At 38.1% G+C, this 26,255-nt stretch overlaps 2 protein-coding genes, 1 non-coding gene and 1 pseudogene across 4 annotated transcripts; all 4 read left to right on the plus strand.

Annotated features, from left to right (window-relative positions):
- Nucleotides 1–1,709: 1,709 nt before the first annotated feature.
- Nucleotides 1,710–11,277, plus strand: LOC143605103 (conserved oligomeric Golgi complex subunit 6-like). The gene is made up of 11 exons (XM_077081340.1): nucleotides 1,710–1,931; nucleotides 2,008–2,060; nucleotides 4,080–4,227; nucleotides 4,326–4,433; nucleotides 4,558–4,625; nucleotides 5,289–5,412; nucleotides 6,406–6,552; nucleotides 6,679–6,942; nucleotides 8,463–8,747; nucleotides 9,616–9,762; nucleotides 10,634–11,277. Exons 1-11 carry the CDS (start codon nucleotides 1,710–1,712, stop codon nucleotides 11,132–11,134), a joined length of 2,067 nt encoding a protein of 688 aa, XP_076937455.1. The 3' UTR covers nucleotides 11,135–11,277.
- Nucleotides 11,278–12,724: 1,447 nt separating this feature from the next.
- Nucleotides 12,725–12,808, plus strand: TRNAL-CAA (transfer RNA leucine (anticodon CAA)). Its single transcript has one exon. It is a non-coding gene; the product is annotated as a tRNA-Leu (tRNA).
- An 83-nt stretch (nucleotides 12,809–12,891) lies between these two features.
- On the plus strand, nucleotides 12,892–15,110 carry LOC143605104 (pentatricopeptide repeat-containing protein At5g09450, mitochondrial pseudogene; annotated as a pseudogene). The gene is made up of 3 exons (XR_013148441.1): nucleotides 12,892–12,929; nucleotides 13,015–13,276; nucleotides 14,175–15,110. The product of XR_013148441.1 is annotated as a pentatricopeptide repeat-containing protein At5g09450, mitochondrial pseudogene (transcript).
- A 1,558-nt stretch (nucleotides 15,111–16,668) lies between these two features.
- On the plus strand, nucleotides 16,669–17,289 carry LOC143605105 (uncharacterized). Its single transcript, XM_077081341.1, has one exon. The coding sequence runs from the start codon at nucleotides 16,669–16,671 to the stop codon at nucleotides 17,287–17,289; it is 621 nt and encodes a 206-aa protein (XP_076937456.1).
- Nucleotides 17,290–26,255: the final 8,966 nt, after the last annotated feature.

The raw sequence follows: 26,255 nt of genomic DNA on the forward strand, positions 1-26,255 counted from the left end.
CTAATTTCTCTCACCTCTAACTAACACAACCCATTGAAACTCAAATTTTCACTTTCATTCACAACCCAATCCAATCCTAACTTATTTTTCTAGTAAATAGATATGAATTATGGTTATTTTAATTTTATAAAAGTTAATATTAAAAAATAGTTATTTTATAACAAAAAAATAATAAATTATTTATTTTAATTATATATATATTTTTTGAATTTAGTATGTTTTTTACATTATTTTAAAGGGACATTTACATATATCTCCTTCTTAAAATCCCTTATTACATATTTACTCAACACTTAAAAAACAATTACATATTTCTCCATTTCATTAAAAATAACTAATTAAATTACTATTTTGCCTTTAATAAACTAATTAGGGCAATTGATAAAGATTCCATCAATCAAATCTTCGGCCATCTTCTCCATCCTCCATTGAAGTGCAGGTTTTTCTATATTTTATCAAATATTTAGTTCAATTATCATCTTTTTCTTGTAACACCATTTGAAATTACTAAATTCAAGATAACCTAAAAGGTGAGCATAAAACTTCTAATAAATGTCAATATATAAACGCACCTGTTTGGATACGCACACTTGTTACACAATCATTGAGTGCACCTGGTTGGGGTCACTAGAGTAAGATGTTTTTATCGAACTGGTTCGGGTTGACGATAATAAAAAAACGAGAAGAATAATGAAGAGTCAATTCGGTTGTTGTCGGATTTAAGGTTTTTGCCGGTTAAGGTTGGTCGTCGTTCGATTTTATGTCGCTGTCAGTTATGGTTGCCGATATCAGATCCTTGTATAGCTTGAAAGAGAAGAACTGAAGAAGTCTTAGTTATGTTTAAAAGGGGCATTTTTGTCATTATATGTAATTTTGTTAAAGAAGGGGATACATGTAATTTAAGGTTAAAGGTTGGATATATACATAATTAGAGCATTCTCATCCCACATCCTATCCCTAAATCAAAAATTACACTAAAACTCGTTACATTTTCTCTTTCTATTTCAATTAAATAATACTTTTTATACCTTTTATCATTACTTTTTCTCTTTCCTTCTTTCACAACCACTTTCAAAATATATTAAAAAATTATAGGGGGTGAACAGTAACTTTTCAAATATACAGAAAAATCACTACTTTTTCTAAAATATAAAAACTCTTCACTCACAACACCCTGAATCACTTTCTAAATTATAAAAACACCCCTCACATAAAATGAGGGGTTGGATGAGAATGCTCTTAGGTCACTTAGGGGGTGTTTGGGATTGTTTATTTTCCCCTCCTTTTACCTTTTTAACTTTTGCATAAAGGAAGGAGAAAATAAAAAAAGATGTTTGGATAAGTGAAAAAGACTTTAGGTTTTAACTTTTCATTTAGTGTAAAAAAACTGATTTTGAGAAGTCAGGAATTTGTGACTTTTGATGACTTTTAGGTTAAAAATGCATATGTATCCACATCAGCTAATCCAAACACTTTTTTTAAAAACTTTTTTTCAAAAGTAACAAGTTATAAAAGTTCTTTTGGACTAAATAAGCAATCCTAAACACACCCTTAATAAGGGGTAAATGTAATTCTCCTATTTAAAAAGAAACGAGAAACAGAGAATGGATACGTAAGTCCACCATACCCGGCTATTAACCAAACCGAAAAAAAAAAAAAAATCAATAACGAGTCGGCGGACAAGAGTTCCACACCAGATCACATCAAAAATGGGTACTACAGCGGCACTGGCGCCGGGGCTGTCGAGGAAGCTGAAGAAGGTTTTGGAAACACGCACCGACTCTCCAGATCTCCTGGCTTCCCTCAGCACTCTCTCCTCTTTCTACACCGACAACACCCCTCCCGCTCGCCGTAACCTCCGATCTACCATCGAGAAGCGTTCTCTCGATATCAACCACCACTTCCTCCGAGCTTCCGATGCCGCTCAGCAAGTCAGTTACATTTCCAATTATTATTATTATTTTCTCACTTTTTAAACTGAAATGCGTTGACTGATTTCGGTTTTAGGCTTTGGATCGGGTCGAGGAAGAGGTTAACGCACTTGCTGAATGCTGTGACAAGTGAGTCATTGTAATTTTTTATTTGAAGATCAAACACCAGAACCTCTAGTTTTTAGGTTTTTATGTGCTTGTAGAATTCATATGAAATTGGAAGAATTTGATGAGTAATTGGTGAGATATAGATCTGTTAAGATATTGAAAATCTCTGTTATAGTGTCGGATGCTTATGTGTAGTTATAACCTTTTGAAGATAGAACTCGATAACTTGTAGTTTTTAGGTTTTCAAGTATTTGTGGATTTTATATCGAATTGGAAGGATTTGACGAGTAATTAGTGATCTGTTAAGAAATTCACAAGCTCTGTTATATTTTTGAATGCTAATGTGATTAGCGTGTTTTTCAATTTTCATGATTTGGTAGTGTTGAGAATAATTCACGGGTGGGCAAATATCGGGTCAGCCCGAGAAAAACCAAAACCTGACCCGAGAAAAACCTATTCCAGCTGATTTTCGGTTTCGGGTTCAGTCTCGGTTCTGGACTGAAAATGAACCGAAGCAGACTGACCCGAAAGAGTCAAAGTGCAGCAGCAAGAACCTCTAGTAGTGAGAGCATATAATCCATTCTTCCATCACGGGAATGGGTTGAAAAATAGTGAAACAAAAAAATCGAGTAACCTGTAGAGCACACATACACTGGTGTATCTTCTTGAGAGAAGAGAAAGAGAGAGGGAGAGAGTGCGTGCGCGTAAGATACCTGTAAGTGAGAGACTAAGCTAGATTATAGTAGGTGTTGCCTTAATGCATTTTTTTAATTAGAAGTACATTCAACAATGACTTGCCCTCATTTCTTTATGACTTCAAATCCAGTCTCAACATTCCTGAACCCCCAGTTTAGACTGCGGGGGTGTATTAGCAGATGTATATGGTTATATTATTATTATTATAGAATAGATTGTATTTGATATAGAATATGATTCATCCCTAAATTGGAGGAGGGATTTCTGTATATATTAGGGATTATTGGTTAATGAGAATCATCAAACTTTATCAGTTATTAGATTTGGCCAATCCCATAGAGGATAAGCTATTGCCTTGGCTCTATGGGCTGCCTCTTACCATCAGTGGGGTCGTCCATGTGACTTGTGAGCCTACCCTCTTAACAGACTCTCGCCCTCATCCGGTCCCATATGCTTCAATATTCAATCTGGTCCATGTTCGACATCAACCTTGTTTAGTTCAAGATAGCTACGGGGTTCAGGAAGCAGGTCAGCCCATGATTGAATGGCTTATCGCTTGGCACAATGGTCAACAAATATCGGGCTGCCGACTTGAGGACAAGTCATTTTACCCGGCGAGATGTATTGATACGAACCTGTCATAAGTTGAAGGGTCCAAGGGAGACGAATGGGTGAGGACATTGAAAGGTCTACGTAACCGCAACATTTATTAATAAAATTGTGTCTATATAAGTGTCCAGGTTTTAGTTTATGGATATGAATGTTTATGTTAATCAAAATGAAGGTCTTTATACCTTTTTAATCGGAGATATGATCCTTCTCGAATTGGATTAACAGGAGACTAGCCCCTCTCGAATCGAGCCAACTATCCTTGTTCTTGTTTATTTCTATCAATTTACTATTTTATTTTCGGGGTTCTATCAGATAATGTGATTGAACCTGTACTCTTTAGGTTTTTATGTGCTTGTGGATTTTATGTGAAATTGGAAGAATTTGATGAGTAGTTAGTGAGATATAGACCTGTTAATAAAATAAAAAGCTTTGTTCTAATGTTGGATGCTAATATGATTAACATTTTTTTTCATGATTTAGCAGTGTTGAGAATAACTGAAAGTTAAGTTTAGGGCATAGACATAGCTCTTGATGTAAATGTAGCATGATTGCTAAATAGAGTTACTTGTGAATTTTATACGAAACTTAAAGAATTTGATGAGTAATTGGTGGTATGTAATTCTACATACTACAGGTGTAAACATCAGATCTGTTAAGAAATTAACAAGCTCTCTTATAATAGTGAAGATTAGGACACAATCACAAGCATAGCTCATCATGTAAATGTTGCAGGATTGCTAAATTTTTGAGTAAATGTAATGCTACCACTGGAGATATTATCACTACCACAGAAAGGCTGAAGCAGGAACTGGAAGTTACCACTCAGAGGCAAGAGATCGCATCATGTTTTCTTCGAGATTATCAACTTTCTAACGAAGAGGTGATGATGCTTTTTTGGTGATAAGCTGTGATTCTGGTATGCCATTGTATCACAAAGGTGGTACAATGTGACTGTACTTACTTTTGGTATTTTTGTAGATTAATGCACTTAGAGAGGAAGAATTAAATGAAAACTTTTTCAAGGCGTTGAGCCATGTACAAACGATTCATGCAAATTGCAAAGTCCTTCTCAGGACCCATCATCAGGTAAATTCTCTACTTAACATCGATACACACATAATCATATATGCTCAGTTTTTATTTTTTTTAAGTTTTTTACTCTTTCCTATAAATACATGAGATATTGTTTCTGATTTTTCAATGTCCACAGCGTGCAGGTTTGGAGCTCATGGATATGATGGCTGTTTATCAAGAAGGTGCCTATGAGCGCCTGTGCAGGTGAATAATCGATCTATTTCAAGACTTGTAGGGTTTTTTGGTCATGGTACTTTACCGGTTTAATACACATGTAAATCATCATTAAACACCACTCTTGATGGCTTTTAATACTTTTGCTTGTTTAACCCACTATTAGGGTTATTAATCTGTATATATCATTAAATTATTATTTTACCAAGAAAATTTTAGGGTCAACCATGGTAGTCAAATGGTGATTAAGCACAACAAACTCTGGTTAAACAGTCAAAAACAACCTAAACTAGTCTAAACCACCTTAAACATGTCTAAAACAGCCTACAAAATTGAAGAAAATAGTTCTTATTCTAAATTAATCTTGATGATAATAGCCATGCTTTAAATCAACATTTTAGTTATGATCTTTACCATCATCTTGCAAAAATTTGTTTGTGCACAAGTTAGATTCTGGCATTAAGCTGAATAAAACTTGTAAATAAGCTCGTGCTTTAACACCATCTATTGCAATGTCTTTTTAAATGCACAAAAACGGTTTTGAGGGTCAATCCAACCAGGCCCATTTTAACCTGAACTCTTTATGTTTGGTCACCCTACCCGCCCAAGTGGCTGACCTCCCTATTTGGCCATGTTTACTTGCTTTATTATGCTTCATTTGTTGATTCTGTAGCTGTTTTGTCTTTCACCTAGGTGGGTTCAGACAGAGTGCAGGAGATTGGGTGACACTGATAACCCTGAAGTTAGCGAGCTGTTGAAAATGGCAGTTCGGTGTCTCAAAGAAAGACCAGTACTGTTCAAGTATTGTGCTGAGGAGGTAAATATTAGTGAAAAAGCATCTTTGGTTATGTGATATGAATAAATAAAATCACATATACAGCTACAATAAAACATGCTTCATTACATGGTGTTTGGATGTGCTCCGGGCAGGGTCTAGCAAGAACCTAAGTTAGGAAAACTCAAATTGATTTGTTAGTTATTAGATATTTTAAACTGTTAGTTATACATATAACACAATTACACAAATTAACCCCCAAAATAAGCTAGATTTCCTAGATGTTTTGTTGAGCCGCATTTAAGTTTGATTCATCAAATATTGAGGTTAGTTAGGCCAGAAGCAGCTATAATTGTTCATATAAAAATAACGTTAAACAGATAATAGAAAATGAGATATTTTGCTGTAAAAAAATAACTGGAGGAAAAGGATCATACAATGAGTTTTAAAAGTTACATAGGGGTTCATAAGTGGAATTACTGACCTTTAATACATCATTCAAAGCCACTGCCGCTAAACTATGAGCATTGTGGTGATAAATTTCTCGAAGTAATAATTATTGGATTACACACGCACATATGTTGTGTGGGTGTTTCCTTTTCCGGGGAGGATGATGGTCCCGACGCTATTCTCACTGCCACTGGATCTGCTTATAGCCTTATAGAACTTGTAGTATTCATATTTAATATGATAATCAGTTGTTGCAGACTTCAGTGTTAGGCAAATTTTGATTTTCAAGACATTAGTATCAAAGATGGCTGGAAATGGACTTGGTAGGGTATTCAAATTTGGAATGTCATAAATTTATAGAAAAGTATATTTCTAATCGTGTTTGTTAACAAATGCTTTTAAAACATTATATTGTTCATAATTCTAACAAGTATATGGTATTAATGGCGCCAAAATGTATCGACTTGACACAAAAAAGTTTCTATTTTCTGATCTCAAAATGCATACAATGCGCATCCAAACAACCTCGAGCCTTTTGACTTATTTAAACCGCCTTTTACTAATCAATCATATAATAATTGATAGGTAGCAAATATGAGACACAATGCACTGTTTAGAAGATTCATAAGTGCTCTTACACGCGGGGGACCTGGTGGAATGCCCAGGCCAATTGAAGTACACGCTCATGATCCATTACGCTATGTAGGTGACATGCTCGGTTGGCTGCATCAGGTGTGTAAATTACAAAAAATAACCTTTGATTTCATTTCTTTATTATTATTGTTATTATTATTATTATTGTTACTATTATTCTTATTTTACTATTTTTTAACAATTATTATTTGTTTTTAATTGCAGGCTCTTGCATCCGAAAGAGAACTTGTATTTGTGTTACTTGATCCAGATGCAGTGGTGAATACTGGACCAACTGCCCATCGATTCTCCAAGAGTTCAGAGATTAATGAAGAGAAGTCAGAAGCTGATTTAACATTTGTTTTGGATAGGATTTTTGAGGGCGTTTGCCGACCGTTCAAAGTCAGAGTTGAACAAGTGTTGCAGTCTCAACCGAATCTTATTATTTCATATAAGCTTAGCAACACTCTCGAGTTCTACAGCTACACTGTGAGTTCAATTATTACTACTAGAGTGGCAAAACGGTAATTATTTGTACAAGTTCTCTAATTTTGGGTTAACGGTTAACCCAAAACACTTGTATAAATATATTACATTTTGTAGGCCAAATGTCTCTAAAGAGTAACCATGTTTCCCAGTTGTTAAATCTAGATTCGTCATCTTCTTTTAAGAGGTTTAACTCTTCAAGTTTCCTGTTTACGTTACTGTTTAAATATGCTGATGTGGCATGGTTATTGTGTGGCCAATTGTGTAAAATTGATGACTGCATGAATAAATCTTCGGTTTATACTGGGTTGACTCGCCACATAAGCCATTTTACACTATTAGCTATTCGTTTTGAAAAATAAAATTCACAACAGCAAAACAATATTGAAACTTGAGTGGTTAAAACCTTTTAAAAAAGTTGGAAAAATATGAAACTTGGTTACTTTTGTTGACATTTTCCCTGCTTTTATAAATATTTAATGCATCAAATAAGGTTACGCAATCCTATTTCAAGAAGTGACTTCTCAAGTATTCATTTTACTATAATGCTACCGACTGTATATGCAGTTGTGACATAATCATTGTGTAGCCAGTTGTGTAAAATTGGTGCCGTGGCATAATGTTCAATTTGTACTGGGTTGACTTGCCACGCAAGCTATTTTACACAAGTTTCAGTTCTTATTTATAAAAAAAAAACGTCACGACTGCAACAATATTGAAACTTGAGTGGTTAAAACTTCTAAAAAAACTTGGAGTGAACTACGTGGAAAACCTGTGAAACTTGGTTACTGTTTGTTGATATCTCTTTTTTATAATATATATGCATCAAACAAAAATTAGCCCTGCTTGCGGTGCGCACATATGATGTATATGTGTGAACCCTCGGGTGGGCAAAAGTGAAATTGCACTAATTTTGACGTTATTTTACTAATCTCGTGAAAATAACGTTAAAAGTGACGGACGGTTAATCAGGCATCATGTAGTGGCGTTGATAGCTGAAAGATAAGGGTACATGCACCGATCAGCCGGTGTCCCGATGATTGAGTGCTATGTGCCTTATGTCTAAGGCTTGATGCAAAACTACTATCGAGCCGGGGGTCTCACCGGAAGCAGCCTCTCTATCCCTATGGGGTAGAGGTAAGGCTGCCTACATCTTACCCTCCTCAGACCCTACCATAGCTTTGCTATTGGTGGGATATACTGAGTACGATGATGATGATGATGATGATGATGATGATGCATCAAACAAAATTAGTAAAAGTATATATTGTCTCGATAATAATAATAGTAATAATAATAATATAATTCTTTTTAAATACATTGATCAATGTTTTTTCAATAAAAATAAACTTCGAGTTCACTTTTCTTATGAAGCTAATGCATAAAGGTTTAACCGTCCGTAGTGAGTAAACATAACCGTAATCGACTCATTCATAAGTAAGCGAGTCAAAATTGCCACCTCTCTACTAGACATCAAACTTCTTGTTTGCATTTATATAAATGTGTGTAAAATGTGATAATAGGTGTCCGATCTTCTAGGAAGAGAAACAGCTCTTTGTAATACACTTTGGGGTCTAAAGGATGCTGCTCAGAAAACATTCTTTGACTTTTTAAAAGTCAGAGGGGAGAAGCTTATGAGATATCCACCACTGGTTGCTGTTGATCTATCCCCACCACCAGCACTAAAGGAAGGAGTCTCTTTGTTGCTTGAACTAATCCAGATTCATGACACCATGATGGTTCCTGCATCTGGGAAAAAACCTGTTTTTGATCCTGTTATATCTGCTTTGCTTGATCCTATAATACAGGTGATTAACACATCCTGGCACTAACTACACTTGAATTTATTGACTTCTTTTGTTCTCAATATCTTGTTATGTTTTTTTTTCCTAAAATTCTTCAGGGTTTGATTTTTTAAACTAAATGTTGGTAAAAGGATCCAAAGTTAGGCATGCAAACCAGCCTAGCTGAGCCCGAGCTCGTCTCGTTAAACTTAAGAGAGCTTGAGGTTGAGCTCGTCTCGTTTTGAGCTTTGTGCCTAAAGCTCAAGCTTGGCTTGTTTATTACTTATTAAATATTTGATTATTTTTTTATGTACATATCTTTATTTATATATGTATGTACAATTATAATTTTACACTTGTCTTTTAGTTATTTTGATCATAATCATAAACACAATAATATGTATTATATATATATATATTACAATAAGTACGATTATTATATTATATAAATAATTAGCTTTTTAGGCTTGCGGGACTAGTCAAGCTTGGTTTTGAGTCATTCACACTCCTAATTCAAGTTGTTAATATAAAATATAAAATAAAAACAAAACAGGTTCGAAGTCTTCCAAAATGTTTTAAATGCATAAAATCTACTAAATCATTTTCTGAAAAAAAAATGATTTGATTATTATATTTGATAATATAGTTTTGTAATCATATCAATTATCAAACACATTGATGTCCATATATTTTTTATTAACTTTTAAGCAGAAAAAGAATGTGAAGTGTTTGCTGGATTAGTGGATTAAACCATTCTAAACAGTTGGTCATTTTGACTCATTACCCAGCCTGCGCGGGCCAAACCCGTGTTTGTAATTAATCTGGTTGATCTTACTCATTTTGTTTCTAACTATGGTTTCATTTTGGTTCTTTTATATCATTACAAATTTAGATTTGTGAACAAGCAATGGAAGCGCACAAGTCAAAAGGATCCATTGAGTCTTCTAGAAGAAATAGAATGAGGTCCGACGTTGGTCAATCACGAAGATCATCCGTCGATGCTATTTTGGCAAGCAGCAGTCAAGTATTTCCTTCAAAGGTCCCATCTTTCATATTTCGTTTCACTATCTTTTAAGGGGAAATTTTATATATAGCCATGAAAACTTACATAACATAATATTTACCGGTAAAAAAAATATTACCAAATGCAGTTTCATACATATACATACCCATTTCATTAAAAACAGTTTATAATGTGACCTTTATGACCTTTTCTTTTTTCACACACTCCAAACTGTCATATCTTAATGGCTGGGTATAGGTTTCATAAATTTGAATGCAGGTATATTTTATATTATGATATTTTGTTGAGTAAATATAATATAAAGTTTTGAGGAAGATATATGAAATAATTAAAAATTCAAATATGCCCATTCAAATCACTTAAAATTTCATATATACTTATTTCACCAAATACAATCTATAAAATGACCATCATACCCTTTTCTTACACTCCAAACTCTCGTATCATAATGAAGTTTTAGGGGCTGTTTGGTAGCCTCTTAACAGTCATTAAGAGGCTACCTCTTAACGGTTAAGAGGTAACCTTAAGTCTGAATGGTTAAGAGGCTACCTCTTAATGGTTAACTTTTAAGCATTCAGACTTAAGGCTACCTCTTAACCATTAAGAGGTTGGGAGCCATTAAGAGGTAGCCTCTTAATGATTATTAAGAGGCTACCAAACAGCCCCTTAGTGGAAGAATACAATTAATGTCATAAGTTCCAAATTTGAACATGGGTATATTTCATCATAAACTCTCATATCTTAATACAAGTTTTAATGAAATCATTTACCTTTTTTAAATATTAATTTCCAACGAGTTTCCTAAAAAATTGCTACTTTTATCTTTCTAACCGGGATGCTATACCGATATGAGTTGGATTAATATTTTTTACATGTTTGCGTGCAGAACAACGAAACCGCATCAAAGATTTTCATCATCAATTGCTTATGCACAATACAACAACCGTTACTAGCACATGACGTAGCTTCCGAATACGTTAAAAAACTCGGAACAATGATCGATAACCACATGTCGAGCCTCGTGGAGAAAGAAGTCGAGGCCATTTTAACAAGATGCTGGTTAGCAAACAAGATGCCTCTCTTCAAATCCTCCACTGCTGACTCACCACCATTAGCTGACATGGAAGAAACTTCACCTGATTCTCTTTCCGAGTCTCTCAAAGCCTTCTTTGGGCTCATCTTGGGAAGTGACAGCTCACTTCCTGAATTTGAACAGATGAACCTTCCGGGTCTTCGGTCTGAAGCGTGTGTCCAGGTGGCGACGTCGTTGGCGGAAGCTTATGATGTTATTTACAAGGCGATTATGGATCCGAGCAACGGTTATGCAGATCCCAAGGCGTTGGCCCGACACCCGCCGGATCAGATACGGACTATTTTGGGAATCTAGTATACGAGTATAATGTTTGTATTATTAATATTACAAACCGCGTCTGTGCAAGAATAATTTCTTTTGTTTTTGTTTTTTTTTTTGGTTTTATTCATATGATTAGACAATCCCTTTTGTTTTGATTTGGTTAAATATGTTTTGGGTTATGGAAACGGCTTAGATGTGTGAAACTAAAAGATTCAACTGAAAAACTGTTATCTGTTCAAAAAAACTAGAAAACTGTTGGTCTGAATTGTATATCGTTCTTTTTATATAAGATAGTAGGTGTGTTTATGTATCTCTATATTTTTATAGAATGGTATTTTATTTATTTGTTTAGTAGTGTAAATTTACTTGTTTTGGTTCAAGCTTTGTCACTAGGTTTATAGTGTAGGTATGTAAAGTTTTTTAGTTTCTAATATGTTTTATACGGCCAATATCAGTGTTACTAGAACTACCGATACCATGTGGCAAGTATTGGAATAACTATTGACATCAAAACAAAACATTATTACGTAGATATGTTAGGAGTTAACGGGTAGCCCTGTTAGTAGTTACCGATAGTTGGTTGGTGTGGTTTACCCACCATGCATAATCGTAAAACGGTCATGAAATCTACATACTCGAAGAGTATAAATACCTTGTACCAATAAACTATGAAAATGCAATATATTGTGTTGGATACAATCTTTTATACCCTAGAATGCAAGTGTACGTATTTTTATGAGTTATATAAAACTAAAGGTCTATTTTATATAATGACACAGACTTCAAACCAATACAAGAGTATAGCTAATTAAATTACCTAACAAAAACTAGCTAACGACTAAAAACACTACAAAAACCACTCTATCAAATCTTAAAAAAAAAGGATTCTCTTAATTACATATTTCTCCACACCTAAACAAGCAATTACATCTTTTCCCTTTTCATATCAAATTACTAAGTTATCCATATCTCTAACTATTAATAAATTAATTAAAAAACAAAGTTATATTAATAATTATAGAGTTTACCCACACCATCAAATCATCTGCTTTAACCTACTTCCGGAAAGCTTCTGGCCATCTCATCACCGCCATAAATGATTACCACCACTTTTTCCCTATGAATCCCGCCGTCTCATGTACACTTTTTGATTATACCTGAGTTGTTTTTGTTGGTAAAAAAATTTAAATCCAAAACTTTTGTATATTGACTATTGATTAAAAAGTTCGATGTCAATTGGTTTATTAGTGTTCGATATATTCGTCTTTACATTGACTCGGTTTGGATTGAACTTGAGGAGACATGTAATTGATGTTTTAAGAAAGGGGATATATGTAAACACTTATTTAATTATGTCATTAAGGGATGTTTAAAACAGTCATTTAATTAGTTAATTTTATCGAAATGGGGAGATATGTAACATGTATGGTTTAGGGAGGGGAAATATGTAATTAATTTTTAAAAAATGGGTAAGCATGTAATAAGGTAACTTAGCAAGGGAATATATGTAAATGCCCCTTAAAAAAAACCAATTCTAAATTTCTAATTCATCATACCACTAAAGTCTTAAAAGAGTCAACATTAAATAAAGTTCTGAAAATAAAAAGGAAAGCTTCTTAAAAAGTGAGGATGGCCGAGTGGTCTAAGGCGCCAGACTCAAGTTCTGGTCTTCGAGAGAGGGCGTGGGTTCAAATCCCACTTATGACAAAACTTTTCTTTTTTTTGGGGAATAAAATTCGTATTCATAACTACTGATTTCAATTCCTTTTTACAATCCGATAGTCTCCAACATGGCAGCTGCCCGTTCAACCTTCTTAACACTCATCCGGTAACGTCGTAATCCACCTCCTTCTAACTTCCTTCAAACCCTAACCGTTTTATTATTATTATTATTATTATTTTCCAAACCATAGGAATCACAGCAGGAACAGCTGTTTACTAAGGCACTTCTCTTCAATTGCTTCCAAATCGGAAGTCGTTTACGACGAATCACCGGAAGAAGAATCAGGTGGCGATGATCTGAAGAGCAGGATCTTCCGGCTGAGGCTACCGAAGCGTAGCGCCACTAATGTTATTGACAAATGGATCAATGAAGGTCGTCAGGTTTCGGTTCATGATCTCCGGCGGATTTCGAAGGATCTTCGCAAATCGAACCGCTTCAAACATGCTCTTGAGGTTAGAAATCGCTAACTTCCGTTTAGATTAATTGTTAATGTGATTGAATGCCATGAATTTATCAGTGTTGTAGAACTCACTAGGCGCCTGTGATTAATAGAGATTAGTCGGGATTAACTGGATTGGAATTTTATATATAATTTTTCAAAATAAGATAGTTAATGCGATTATTGAATGCCGTGAATTAATTGATCTTCGTAGTTCACTACATAGTTTCCTGAATCCTTGATTTCTGATAATTTGGATCAGTGTGCTTGTAATTTCTGAATTTGTGCTGGATTTCGAATTTGTCTGCTAATAACTTCGTCTAGATCAGCTGTTAACGCAATTGCATTTCATGTATTAATCCATCTCCATAGCTCAGTACAGAGTTTCTAGTCCCTAATTTTGATCAATGTGCTTATAACTCTTGAATTTATGTAGATTTCTGATTCATATAAACTACTTCGTCTAGATTAATAGAGATTACTCGGGATTAATTGAATTTATATAATTTTTCAAAATAAGAATAATTTTTCAAATACTTCAAAGATTTCGACTAAATTTAGACCACAATTTAACTGATTTCACAAATTTACACAGAAATTTGACCGATTTGAAGGGTACCAATTTTATGGGCTGATTAGGTGAAATCAAATAGGTAGCCCTCCACATTCCAATTAATTGCTGATTAATCGGTGCCTAACAAATTTTACAAAACTGGAATTGATCGATATTCATAGTTCAGTACAGAGTTTTCGAAAACCATAATTTGGATTAATGTGCTTATAATTTCTTAAACTGTGTGATAGATTTCTGATTTTATGATGTTACTTCTGAAAGCGAAATTATTTTGACACAGAACACATCAAACATGATTTACATATATTCAAACATATAATCATCTTTGCATTTGCAGTTATCCGAGTGGATGGTTTCACATGAAGGATTTGAATTATCTGATTCAGACTATGCAATCCGTATCGATCTATTGACCAAAGTTTTCGGTATAGACGCAGCTGAACGTTACTTTGAAAGTTTACCTCTTAACGCTAAAACAAACGAATCATACACGGCTCTTCTACACTCATATGCTGCATCAAAACTAACTTCAAAAGCAGAAAACCTTTATGAAAGAATGAAAGAGTCCAATCTTCCATTAACTGCCATAACATACAACGAGTTAATGACATTATACATGTCAGTTGGGCAGGTGGAGAAGGTTTCTTCTGTTGTTACAGAACTCAAAAGCCAGAATGTTGTTCCAGATATTTTCACATTTAACCTTTGGATAAGTTCGTGTGCTTCGTGTTTAAACATTGATGAAGTTAGAAACATTCTTGATGAGATGAGTGGTCATGAATGCGGATCGAGTGAGAATTGGGAACGATATGTGAAGCTTGTGAAAATCTATCTTGCATCGGGCCAATTGCTCAACTCAGAAGTCAACTCTGTGGTGGAAAGTGAAAAGGGTATTACACAAAGAGAATGGATAAGTTATGATTTTCTTATGATTTTGCATTCGGCTTTGGGAAACAAGGGTACCCTTGATCAAATATGGAAATCTTTAAGGATGATAAATCAGAAAATGATTAGTAGAAACTATGCATGCATATTATCTGCTTATATGATGCTTGGTTATTTTAATGAGGTGGAAAAAGTGCTTAATCAGTGGAATACATCTGCGACAACTGATTTTGATGTTTCTGTATGTGATCGGGTTTTAAAAGCGTTTCAAGAAGTTGGCTTGTTTCAAATTGCGGAAGCTTTTCGTGTATTGCTATCTGAAAAGAAGCGGGACCTGCAATGAGTTTGGGAGGAAAAAGGTTTTACGAGGTAAATGCTTACCGAATTTTCTTTTATTTATGTTTTTGTATTATTATTTTATGGCAGCAATTTTGCTCTTGTTAACCTTGTCTTGAAATCCTGTTATTATTGTTCTGTTTATTAAAATTAGATTCTGTTTGTTCAAATATACTTTAGATACTTTTGGAACAATTAGGTAATACTTTTTTAATGGGTCAACTGGTCAAACTTGTCACGGTTCAGCTGACAGGGTTGAGTATTTCATTTATTAAAGAAAGGAAACAAGGCTGTTGCTGACCTTTTGAAATGAGAAGAGTTTAATTAAGATTATAAGAAAGCTTTGTTGTGAAATAATGTACTGCATGTTATATGGTTTGAGTATCGGTTTATGTTCTTTTATTTTATTTTCTTGGTTTTTTGTATTAGAAATTAATTTTTCATGCCTGGGTTCTTAATATTTTGGAATTAAACTTATTTCTTGGTTTGGGTTTTTGAATTCTGGCTCTGTTCCTGAATATGGGTTTAGGGTTTTAGTTTTTGATTTAAGTATTGTTTTTTGGGTTTCAAGGTTTGATTTATGATCAAGGACCAAAACTGTGTCCATGATTATGTGTATTCTGTAATGGTTTATATTTTTGTTTTAGTTGAGAATATCCGGTTTTTGATTTTTGGCTTTTAGTTGTGGTGGATATGTAACGGGGGTGACGCTGTGTTAAGATTAAATCGAAAAATTGGCAAATAAACACATTTGATCTATACGGTATACAGCATTTAACAAAAATCTATGTGCTCTTTTTGGTAATACTTCCTCTCGATTTACTGTCTTTGTTACCCCATAAAGTATTTCTCTATTTCAAACCCCTCTACGGCGCCCTTTAATCAGCACTCACTTTCTATTTTTCGGTGGCTCTCTTAATCATGTCACAAGGCTCTACACCAACACCAGTCTTAACACCATGTGTAGGTGGGTTTGACACCAATTGGTTGAAGTTGTGGCCCTCCTTGTTTTATACACATAGTGGAAGAGGCTTTGAAGCTAAAACGCGCCCCCTCAAATAATGTCAAAGGGGGTCGGTGTTGGGGACAACGCCCCCGCTATGGATGGCCTAATAAGGCACCCAAAAGTTGAAGGACAGAGTACCCCACCCCATATCCCTCCGTCAGTTGTTCACGTGAAAGTACAGCCCTCCCTCAAATAACTCTAAATTCATACCCACTCCCTACATGACACGATAACCATCAATTATACACATACACCCACCAAACCAAACCAAACCACATGATCACTTCTTCCATCTTCATTTCCTTCACTCCCAATCCTTAAAACCACTTTGCATTCGACTCCACCTCACTTTAGCTTCTTACACACAAATTTTAATTTTTAATAAAAAAAAAACATGGCAATCAATCTTTGTTGCTCTATACAATCCACACGCCTTGCTTTGGTGGGTGCAAATCACACCGCCGCCCGCTTCTGCACCCGCTAAACCCCCTTCGCATTTCCACAATTTCAGTTTCATTCTTATTCGAGTATTAATTAGTTTGAACTTCAGGCCATTCAACGTTCGTTTCGCTGTGGTTCCAAGAGTTTAGTTTTTTGAATGATCATGAATTTGGCTCGTGGGTATCGTCCCAAGAAGATGCTACCGATAATCGGATTCAATACAGACTTGGTTTTAATAATCAAGCTACCGGATTCGAGAATTTTGGGTGTCATTTCCAAATCATTGTTTTTGGCTATCTTTATTCTCGCATTACCTTCAATCGGGTCGTATGTAAACAATGCTTCAGAAGAAAGTTCCACAAATCCTGACGGGTTTCTGCCAATGTTGTTTGAGGATTTAGCGACCGACGGACTTTTGAAATTCGGTCAAAAGGGTCTTGTTTTGAGGTCCGGAGTTCGTGACTTGTTTGATGGTTTTTGGTTATTGAATTACGAGGGAATTGATGTTGTAACCGATTTGGATTCCGATGAACGAATGGTGGTCCCGGATGAAGTGTTTGATTTCGTGTTTGTGTCGAGTTTTGAAAATGTTAAGTTTATTGATAGGGTGTTGAAGATTGATGGTATTGTGATTTTTTCATTAGGGAACAGTTATGATCGGGGATATGAGTTCTTGAAGCTGTCGAATTATAAGGTTGTGTATCTTCGACAATTCGATTCGGTTACGGTTGTAGCAATGAGGAAGATTGATGATGAAGTGGAAGAGGGTGTGCTTAGTGAATGAATTGTTGTTGGAATTAAATGGAAAATAAGGTAGAGACTGAGTGAATCATGTTATTTGGAGCCTGTGGTGGTGGTATCAAATTTATTTCTTGCATATGTTATATAATGTGTATTTCTAATGTTTTTGTAATTTAATAAATGGGCATATTGTATGAGTGTATAATTTATGATTAATGTGTTAAATGGTTATATTTTGTTTTTGTTTTTCATATGATCATTGATATATTTATTGAAGAAAGAATTCAAGAAAGACAAAACATGTTAATTGTAGAAAATAAAAGACATAAAAGACACAACCTTAATTTCTGATCGACTTGTTATAATTGGTTAATGCATTTATATAAAAGTTAAGGTTTTTAACGTCTTTTATTTTATTTTTGTTATCAATGAGATTTTAACCATTACCGTTTGAAAATGTAAAACCTTATTCAACACAGTGATACCACTTGACCAAGGACTTTTTGGTTTAAGGAAATACATTATTGAAGGAAGAATTTGTTTGGGTGCTATCAGTTTCGTTCACTTATTAAAACCATCGGCATCGCTTGTTTTGATATGAAAACTACAAACTTTTTTGAACAATCTGCCACAAAGGCATTTGTATTTTCATAGCCAATTTATTTATCATAACAAAATACCTTTTTTTTTGTATATATTTATAAAAGTTTAATGAACAATTTGTTATAAATCAACTGTAGACAACAAATATCAGACATCTTTTGCTGTCGTACACTAAGTAGTACGGGAACGGGTACGAGACCAGGATTCGGGGACGTTACGGGTACGGGAAACGGCAAAAATCAAAAATCTAAGATACGGGTACGGTAAGGGTACGACAATATATATATATAAAAAATAAATAGCTATTTATAATTTTTTATAAATTTATAACGTCAATTTTAAACCTTTTATTTATAGATTTATAAGCTTAGGACCAAATGTAAAGTAGTAAAGATAGAAGGGGATTAATTGTTGAAAGACAAACTAATTTTACACTTTCTTATGTAAAAATAATCAAGTTGTATGGACTGAGCGTAAACTATTGAAAAAGAAATGGATTAATTGTTAAAACTCTTAAACTTATTTAAACCCTAAAGTAAAAAACAAAATCCCAGCCGCCTTCTTCTTCTTCTTCTTCCTCCTAACTTCCACAAGTATATCCGGCATAAATTGCAGGCATCGGCGTCGGTTTTGCCGCCGGAAACGTTTTTGAAACTTTGAATAAGCCGTACCCAAGCCCAGAGACGTACTACGGTCCGTCCCCGATTTTCAGAAACGGATGGGACGGGGACTCCACATGCCTAGGCGTTTCCGTGCATCATACTATAGTTTCATCAAGAATTATTTATTGTAACCTTAATAGCAGTCGCATGCTTACGAGGAAGGATCCCACCACAGATATGTGAACAAGGCCAATGCGTGTTTAAGGGCAGGTACTACAACCTCGCTCGCGGGTTTGCCGACAACTTTGTTGTGTACTCACAATGGCAGGGTCGAGGCTCGTTGCTTGGTGGCCCTTACATCACGCATAATATACAAGCCTTGCTACTATTTCATTTGTTTATGGATTAATTTAATATCTTATGTATTTAATTATAAGTTATACGAGCCTTCCTACTATTTCATGTGTTTATGGATTAATTTTGTTTATTTAGTTTCGGTATCTTAACGAATTTAATTCGTGCACTGTATAAACAAGAGACGACACAAACAAATCCCGCCGGACAAATTACTAGTTTCCTCATAAATAAAATGTTTCACTTGTCTCAACCTAAGAAATTTATTCATTTTCAAATTTATAATTTGAGAACCCAAGAAATTTCTTAAACCAATTTTGGTGTGACCCACCCGAGTTTGAAATCTGGTTAACGGTTTGTTGGTTCAAATGCTAAGTAAAAAAAAAAATAATAAATAAATAAAAAATAAAAAGAAGCCGGCTAGTTCACTTGTTAGCGGTTTGAACTAGAGTAATTATTGTTATATTATATTATTTTTTAGCATAATTAGTTTAGCTTAAAACTGTAATTACTCTAGTTATTTGTATATTTAATATGCTAATTTTATTTTATCAGATCCCACCCCAAAAATAACAACAAAACGTTTACAATCGTTCAATTAGAAATGAATCACTTTTGCCAACAAGTAAATACTTTCTCTAGTTCTCACATAAATTGTTCAATGATTTGACTTTGAGAAGTCCTAGATGCCGTGCGAAAGCCAGACATGTACAAAAAACACAATATGCATTTTTTTCAAAGTACTGATGAGAAGTTGAGCTATACCAACTTCTATAACTATTTCTACCAACCTATCTACTTATCACCATTACCCTCATACCACATGCATCCTCTATTTATACCATATAGACACACATTGATACACATTCTCAAGCCAAATTAAAGACTTTTGTAGCTTCCTATTCCTCTGTCTCCTCTTTTACAGCATCAATGGCGCGTGAGTTCGTTTGCCATGGTATTGTTGTCCGTGACTTTAGTATTATCAGCCAGTGGTGGAAACCGGTTTGCGGAAGCACGCAACCTTCTGGAGGTCCCCGACCTTCCAAAGCCCACGCTTCCAGATATTCCAAAGCCTACACTTCCCGAGATCCCAAAGCCTACACTTCCAGAGTTACCAAAGCCTACACTTCCCGAGATTCCCAAGCCTACTCTACCCGAGATCCCAAAGCTTGAAGTTCCTGAGCTTCCAAAGCCCACCATTCCTGAGGTTCCTAAGCCTTCTATTCCAGAGATTCCAAAGCCCTCTATTCCAGAGATTCCGAAGCCTTCAATTCCAGAGATTCCAAAGCCAGAGCTTCCAACCCTTCTGAAACCAGAGGTACCAAAGGTTCCAGAACTCCATGACCTGCCTAAGCCCACCATTCCTGAGTTGCCCAAGGACTTTCCAATTCCTTCGGTATCTCATCCATAGACAACTGCTTTTGTGATCACTTGTATAATTTCACTTTACTATCACTACTACTAAGATTGTCATCATTTACAGATTTTCCGTTGTTAGATTGTATGCAGATCTATATATCAGTTTCCTATTTCATTAATATACGATATCATGCGTTGTTCAATTGGTGAAGAGGTAGGTCCCAGCAGAGACCAGTTGGTCCCGCAAGACTCACCTTCAACAGGGTTGTCTGCGCAAAGGCCATCTGCTCCCGCAGGACCCACCATGCTCATAGAATCTTACGCGCAGTACGCAAGCTGTACACGCAGGGAAAGCCTCCCAATGGTGAAGTACCCCGCCTGTTCCCGCAGTTGCGGATACAAGCCATCAGGGAAGGCTACCCGCAGACAGCAGGGCTACACGTACAAGACTAGCTACTTCAGCAGTCACATGAAGGCATGAGCAAGGCGGGAACAATCCCGCCCAAATGAGCCAGTCTGATTCTGAAAGATCTTTTGTACCATACCTACCAAGGTATGGATAGGACAGACGATCTGACCAGAACAGCCCATGAGCCAATCACAGGGTGACAGCTCACCGACAACAGTGCGAGGAGGAGCACCCTCTAGTACTGTTTGTCACTATTAGCCGCTGCCTACTCACCAACCCTCACTGTGGAGCAGGCGCAGCCTACAGTTGGTGGAATAGTATTACTGTTGGCCGTAACCTATTCACCAACCAGCATGGCCTGCGTACAATCCACAGTCAGTGGGACGTGCATGGTCTACAGTTGGTGGAATAGTGCAGCCGACTTTATTACTGTTGGCTGTAACCTACCCACCAACCAGTATGGCCTGTGCGTAATCCACTGTTGGTTGAACAGGAATACTATTCAGCCGGCTGTACCTTCTAGAAAACCTACCTTCGGCTATAAATACTCCAATATCTTGGAATGGTAAGATCATCTACTATCTCGTATAACTTACTTGATAATTGCTCTAATAGTATTCATATACTTTTATATTCAAAGAGCAATATAGACTGATTCTCACGCCGGAGGGTGGTCACAAGGAGGAACCCCCCCCCCTTCTCAGTGACGAGCTTACGGTGTCTGTTTTGCAGGTTCCCTAAAGTACAACTTACTCTGCTGGACCTAACCTTCGTGGGAAACATTATCTAGCCCCCAGATTATCCATAATCTGCCCGGGGTCACTTAGTGTTTCTTCATTGGCGCCATCCGTGCATAAAGCTAGAACTACATCTTTCTCCAGTTTTTCAAAACTTCCAAGATGACTAGAGAAATTCCGGTAACCACAACCCCAGCCACTGGGGTTAACACCGGCAACACAATGTTTACAAACACTACCCCAGCCACCCAAGCTGGGGCAAGTGAAATACATTTTACGAACACTACCCCAGTCACTCATGTAGGGGCAAGTGGAGTAAATATTCCACTGGGATTCACTGATGCCCAGCTGGAAAAACGACCTCGAGCCCCTCGCCAAACACTTGATCAAGTGAAGGCATGGGCCGAGGCACGTCAAAGAGAATTTCAGGCTGAGTTGGACGAACGCTTGCGTTCAGTCCAACAAGCTGAGGAATTCGGTAGTACTCGCCAGCACCTCAACATGAGTAGTGAGCACGAGTACTCAGACGGCGAGGGGGAAGACTCCGACACCGACGCGAACCCTCGCCATAGGGCGAAAGGGAAGCGTAAGGAAACGGATCCCCAGCCAAAAAGGAACTTTGGGGAAGCATTCCAACCAGTCACGGAAAAAAGCTCTCGCGACTTCTCCAAGGCCTTTAGACCTACTGCTACAAACGCAGGAAGGTCAAAATTTGCAAGGGACATTGCAGAAGCAATCGCCCCGAGGAGTGCCAAACAAATGTCCAACGTTGGCACATACGATGGTCTATCCGACCCAGATGACCATCTGAACAGGTTCATTGCGGGGGCAACCGTCAGTAACTGGACGGAACCCACGTGGTGCTACATGTTCCAGATGACTCTGGTAGGAGCAGCCAGAGCATGGTTCGACCGTTTACCGGTCCACCACATTTATGACTGGGCAGACTTCCAGAACAAGTTCAGTCAACAGTTTAGTCAACAGAGGAAACACACTGAGGAGCAGTGGACGATCCTCAACTGTGTCAGAGAAGAGGATGAATCCTTACTAGACTTCATCACCCGCTTCAACTCCAAGAAGGTGAGTCTGGGCAACATCAGTGAAGACCTCGTTCGCGCCGCTTTCATTCAGGGCGCTGAATACCCAGAACTCATCCGCACTCTGACGGGTAAAGACGGTATGCCATCCACGTGGGATGCCATAATGACGGCAGCCAAGCGCTTTGCCGAAACAGAGAAACAGCTGGGAAGAGATCTCCCCCACAATACAAACCTCTACACGCAGAGGACAAGGGAGAATAATGTAAGAACCGCCCGGCTAAACAAAAAGAGGCGGCAAGGTATTTGGCAGTCAAGGATAAACTTTGACGCCCCCTCAAGCTCTCGCCCTCTGGTTGGCGGAAGGGACAAAACGCACCCTTTGAACCGAAAAAAACCGCTGGACGCCACTCACCAAGAGCGTCACGGAGATATTTGCCACGGAAAAAACTGCCATGGCCAAAAGCTCCAGTGATCCGACAGAAACCCAATGCGGATCAAAGCAAGTCTTGTGACTTCCATGGGACAAAGGGCCATAGCACTGAGGAGTGCACATCCTTGAGGGACATCGTCGAGACATTCGTCAAGGATGGGAGGCTCGCACACCTCGTGGCATCTATCAAGAAGGGAGGAAGGAACGACAACAGGTACAGGGGTAACGGACGGAAGCCCGTCGACATTAGCATCAACATGGTCCATGGTAAGGTCAGAGGAAGAAAGAGACCAATGACCGAATCATGCGCATGGAAGGAAGCAGAAGTGCGCTTCCCGCGAGTGCCGGGAGGCCCAAACAAAGAAGGCCCCATTGTCATTAAAAGCCAGCTGGGGCACTACATCACCTCCCGCACCCTCGTTGACAATGGCGCATCGTCGACAGTGATGTACAGGCAGTTCTTCGACAAGCTCGATGATGAAGACAAGGAACGCCTGGAGACGGTCTACGCTTCAATGGAAGGGTTTGACGGCAGCATGAACACTCCCTTGGGCATCCTATCTTTCCCCGTCACTCTCACTGATGGGAATTATTCACGCACGGAGGATGTGGATTTTGTTGTGATGAAAAAACCACATCATACGTATGACATCCTATTCGGGAGAGACGGGATGGCAAGATTCAACGCTGTGGTATCCTCAGTCCACGGCATGATGGGATGGCCAACAACTGAAGGCGTAGCGATGATCACGGGCATTCCCCAGGTATGCATCGCATCTGTCTCCTCTAAACCCAAACCGAAGATGGCCAAACAAACCATCACTGAGCCTGAACAGTGGGCATTCAATGGGAAATATCCCGATCAGGCCGTTACCATTGGCCCGACAATTGTTGATCCAACACGCACCTTACTCAAGCGCTTACTGCAGCGAAACGCAGACATCTTCGCGTGGACACCAGCCGACATGACTGGTGTACCCCGGGGAAAGGCAGAGCATAAGCTCAAATGCGATCCGGCCGTAACGCCGATCGTACAAAAGCGCAGAGTAATGGGGCCCGAGCAAACCAACGCGTGCAGAACCCAAGTCAAGGAACTCCTTGATGCGGGCATCGTGCGCGTTAGCAAATATCAAACATGGGTTTGCAAATCCCGTAATGGTACCGAAGAATAACAAACAATGGCGCATGTGCATAGATTTTCAAAGATTTGAATAAAAGCATGCCCCAAAGATTGTTATCCGTTGCCAGAAAATTGATCTCAAGGTGGATTCGGTGGCACCATTTCGCCTTAAATTGCTTCTTGGATGCGTATAAGGGGTACCATCAAATCCACATGGCTGTGGAATGACCAGGACAAAACCGCCTTTCGGACGCCCGATGGCACATTTTGTTATAAAATGATGCCGTTCGGACTTAAGAACGCGGGGTCCACGTACCAACGACTAATGGACAAAGAGTTTCACGCCCAAATTGGGAGAAACTTGGAAGTCTATATGGATGATTTGGTCATCAAAAAGCCCCGAGCCAGAGACGATGTTGAAAGACATTGAGGAAACTTTCAACACGCTCAGAAAGATAAACATGAAGCTCAACCCGAGCAAGTGTTCATTTGGGGTGGAAGAAGGGAAGTTCTTAGGGGTCATTATTACTAAAGATGGCTTCAGAGCGAACCCTGAAAAGGTCGAAGCCATTGTCAAAATGGAATCACCTACCACCATAAAACAGGCTCAAACACTTAATGGACGACTAGTCGCGCTTAAACCGCTTTTTGGCAAAATCATGCGGATAGGGTCGTTCCCTTTTGTGTCAACACTAAGAAATTGTTTAAAGAAAACGCACTTTCCGCTGGACACCAGAAGCGGAAGCAGCTTTCCAGGAGATTCGATCACGCCTGATCGAACTCCCAACACTCACAGCACCACAAGCGGGAGAGGAGTTGATCCTATACCTCTCCGCAACAGATAGAGCAACCGGGGCAGTCCTGCTTGTAGAACGAAAAGGCATCCAGATGCCAATCTATTATGTTAGCCGCGTGCTGGCAGAGCGCGGAAAACCCGGTACTCTACCCCTGGAAAAACTGGTCTTGGCACTTATACACGCTTCACGCAGGTTGAGACGATATTTCCAGGGTCACCCAATCACTATTCTCACCAACTTCAACTCTCAAATGTTCTACGGCAAACCCGAGTTATCGGGACGCCTAGCCAAATGGGCAATTGAATTGGGAGAATATGCGATTCAATACAAGCCGAGACCAGCCATTAAAGGCCAGGTCCTGGCTGATTTTATTGCTGAAGTCCCCGCTGCGCGGGAGAAAGAGTGCCAGGAGGAGGTTCAACCCTCCCCAGCACACGAAATCGATGAGGTCTGGCGACTCTATACTGATGGAGCAGCTAGTAACGAGGGTTCAGGCGCAGGGTTAAAATTAACAAACCCAGCAGGCCAGGAATATACTTATGCTATTCGGCTGGATTTCCCAAGTACGAATAACGAAGCTGAATATGAAGCATTCCTGGCCGGATTGAGGATTGCGCGTAAAATGGGTGTAAAAAATTTGGAAGCCCATGTAGATTCCAATGCTAGTGGCAAAACCAAAATAAACGGGACGTACACGGCTGTAAATGACACAATGGCCCTGTACCTTGCCCAGGCCAAAGCCATCATGCGCGATTTTAATGATTGTAAAGTGATACATGGCAAGCGCAGCGAAAACAAATCTGCGGATGCGTTAAGCAAGCTTGCATCACTGGCCTTCACCCACTTGGGTAAGGACATCCGCGTGGAACTCCTCGAAACACCATCAGTCCCGCACAAGGAAATTTGTGTCATCCAAACCGGTACAGAAACATGGATGACCCCAATAATAAAATACCTTGAAGCAGGAACGTTACCAGAGTCGAAGTCACAGGCAAGAAAACTACGCTGTAAAGCACTGAATTATCAGCTGGTCAATGACACCCTTTACAGACGTAACTTTCTTGGCCCATTGTTAAGATGCGTGGACAACCAAGATGCTGACTACCTCCTAAGGGAGGTTCACGAAGGCATCTGTGGAGTACACGCAGGCCCCCCGCGCTGTGGTAGCCAAGCTAAACAACGCGGGATACTTCTGGCCGGGTATGCATATGGACGCGTTGGCATACATCAGAAAATGCAGATCTTGTCAGCTTTACGCACCCAACACGCATCGCCCGAAAAATGAACTTGTTCCTGTCACTTCCTCATGGCCATTTCAGAAGTGGGCCATTGACGTGACAGGCCCATTTCCAACAGCAGCTGGGAATGTTCAGTTCCTAGTGGTGGCCATTGACTACTTCACCAAATGGATAGAAGCGAAACCTTTAGCCCAAAACAACCGCAAAGCATATCAAAAAATTTATTTGGGAATTTATTATTTGCCGTTTTGGACTTCCACAGAATTTGGTAAGCGACAATGGGCACCAACTTTGCTGACAAGAAGCTACAGCAGTGGCTG

Source organism: Bidens hawaiensis, unplaced genomic scaffold (assembly GCF_021521415.1).
Source record: "Bidens hawaiensis isolate Kalapana, Puna unplaced genomic scaffold, B.hawaiensis_p1.1 tig00067940_1, whole genome shotgun sequence".
Classification (NCBI taxonomy): domain Eukaryota; kingdom Viridiplantae; phylum Streptophyta; class Magnoliopsida; order Asterales; family Asteraceae; genus Bidens; species Bidens hawaiensis.

Excerpts from the sequence above, each read along its gene's own strand:
- LOC143605103 (XM_077081340.1), top strand. The coding sequence starts at position 1,710 with ATGGGTACTACAGCGGCACTGGCGCCGGGGCTGTCGAGGAAGCTGAAG. Across the intron at positions 5,413-6,405 it reads TCAAGTATTGTGCTGAGGAG|GTAGCAAATATGAGACACAA; the intron begins GTAAATATTAGT and ends AATAATTGATAG. Across the intron at positions 6,943-8,462 it reads TCGAGTTCTACAGCTACACT|GTGTCCGATCTTCTAGGAAG; the intron begins GTGAGTTCAATT and ends ATGTGATAATAG.
- LOC143605105 (XM_077081341.1), top strand. The coding sequence starts at position 16,669 with ATGAATTTGGCTCGTGGGTATCGTCCCAAGAAGATGCTACCGATAATC.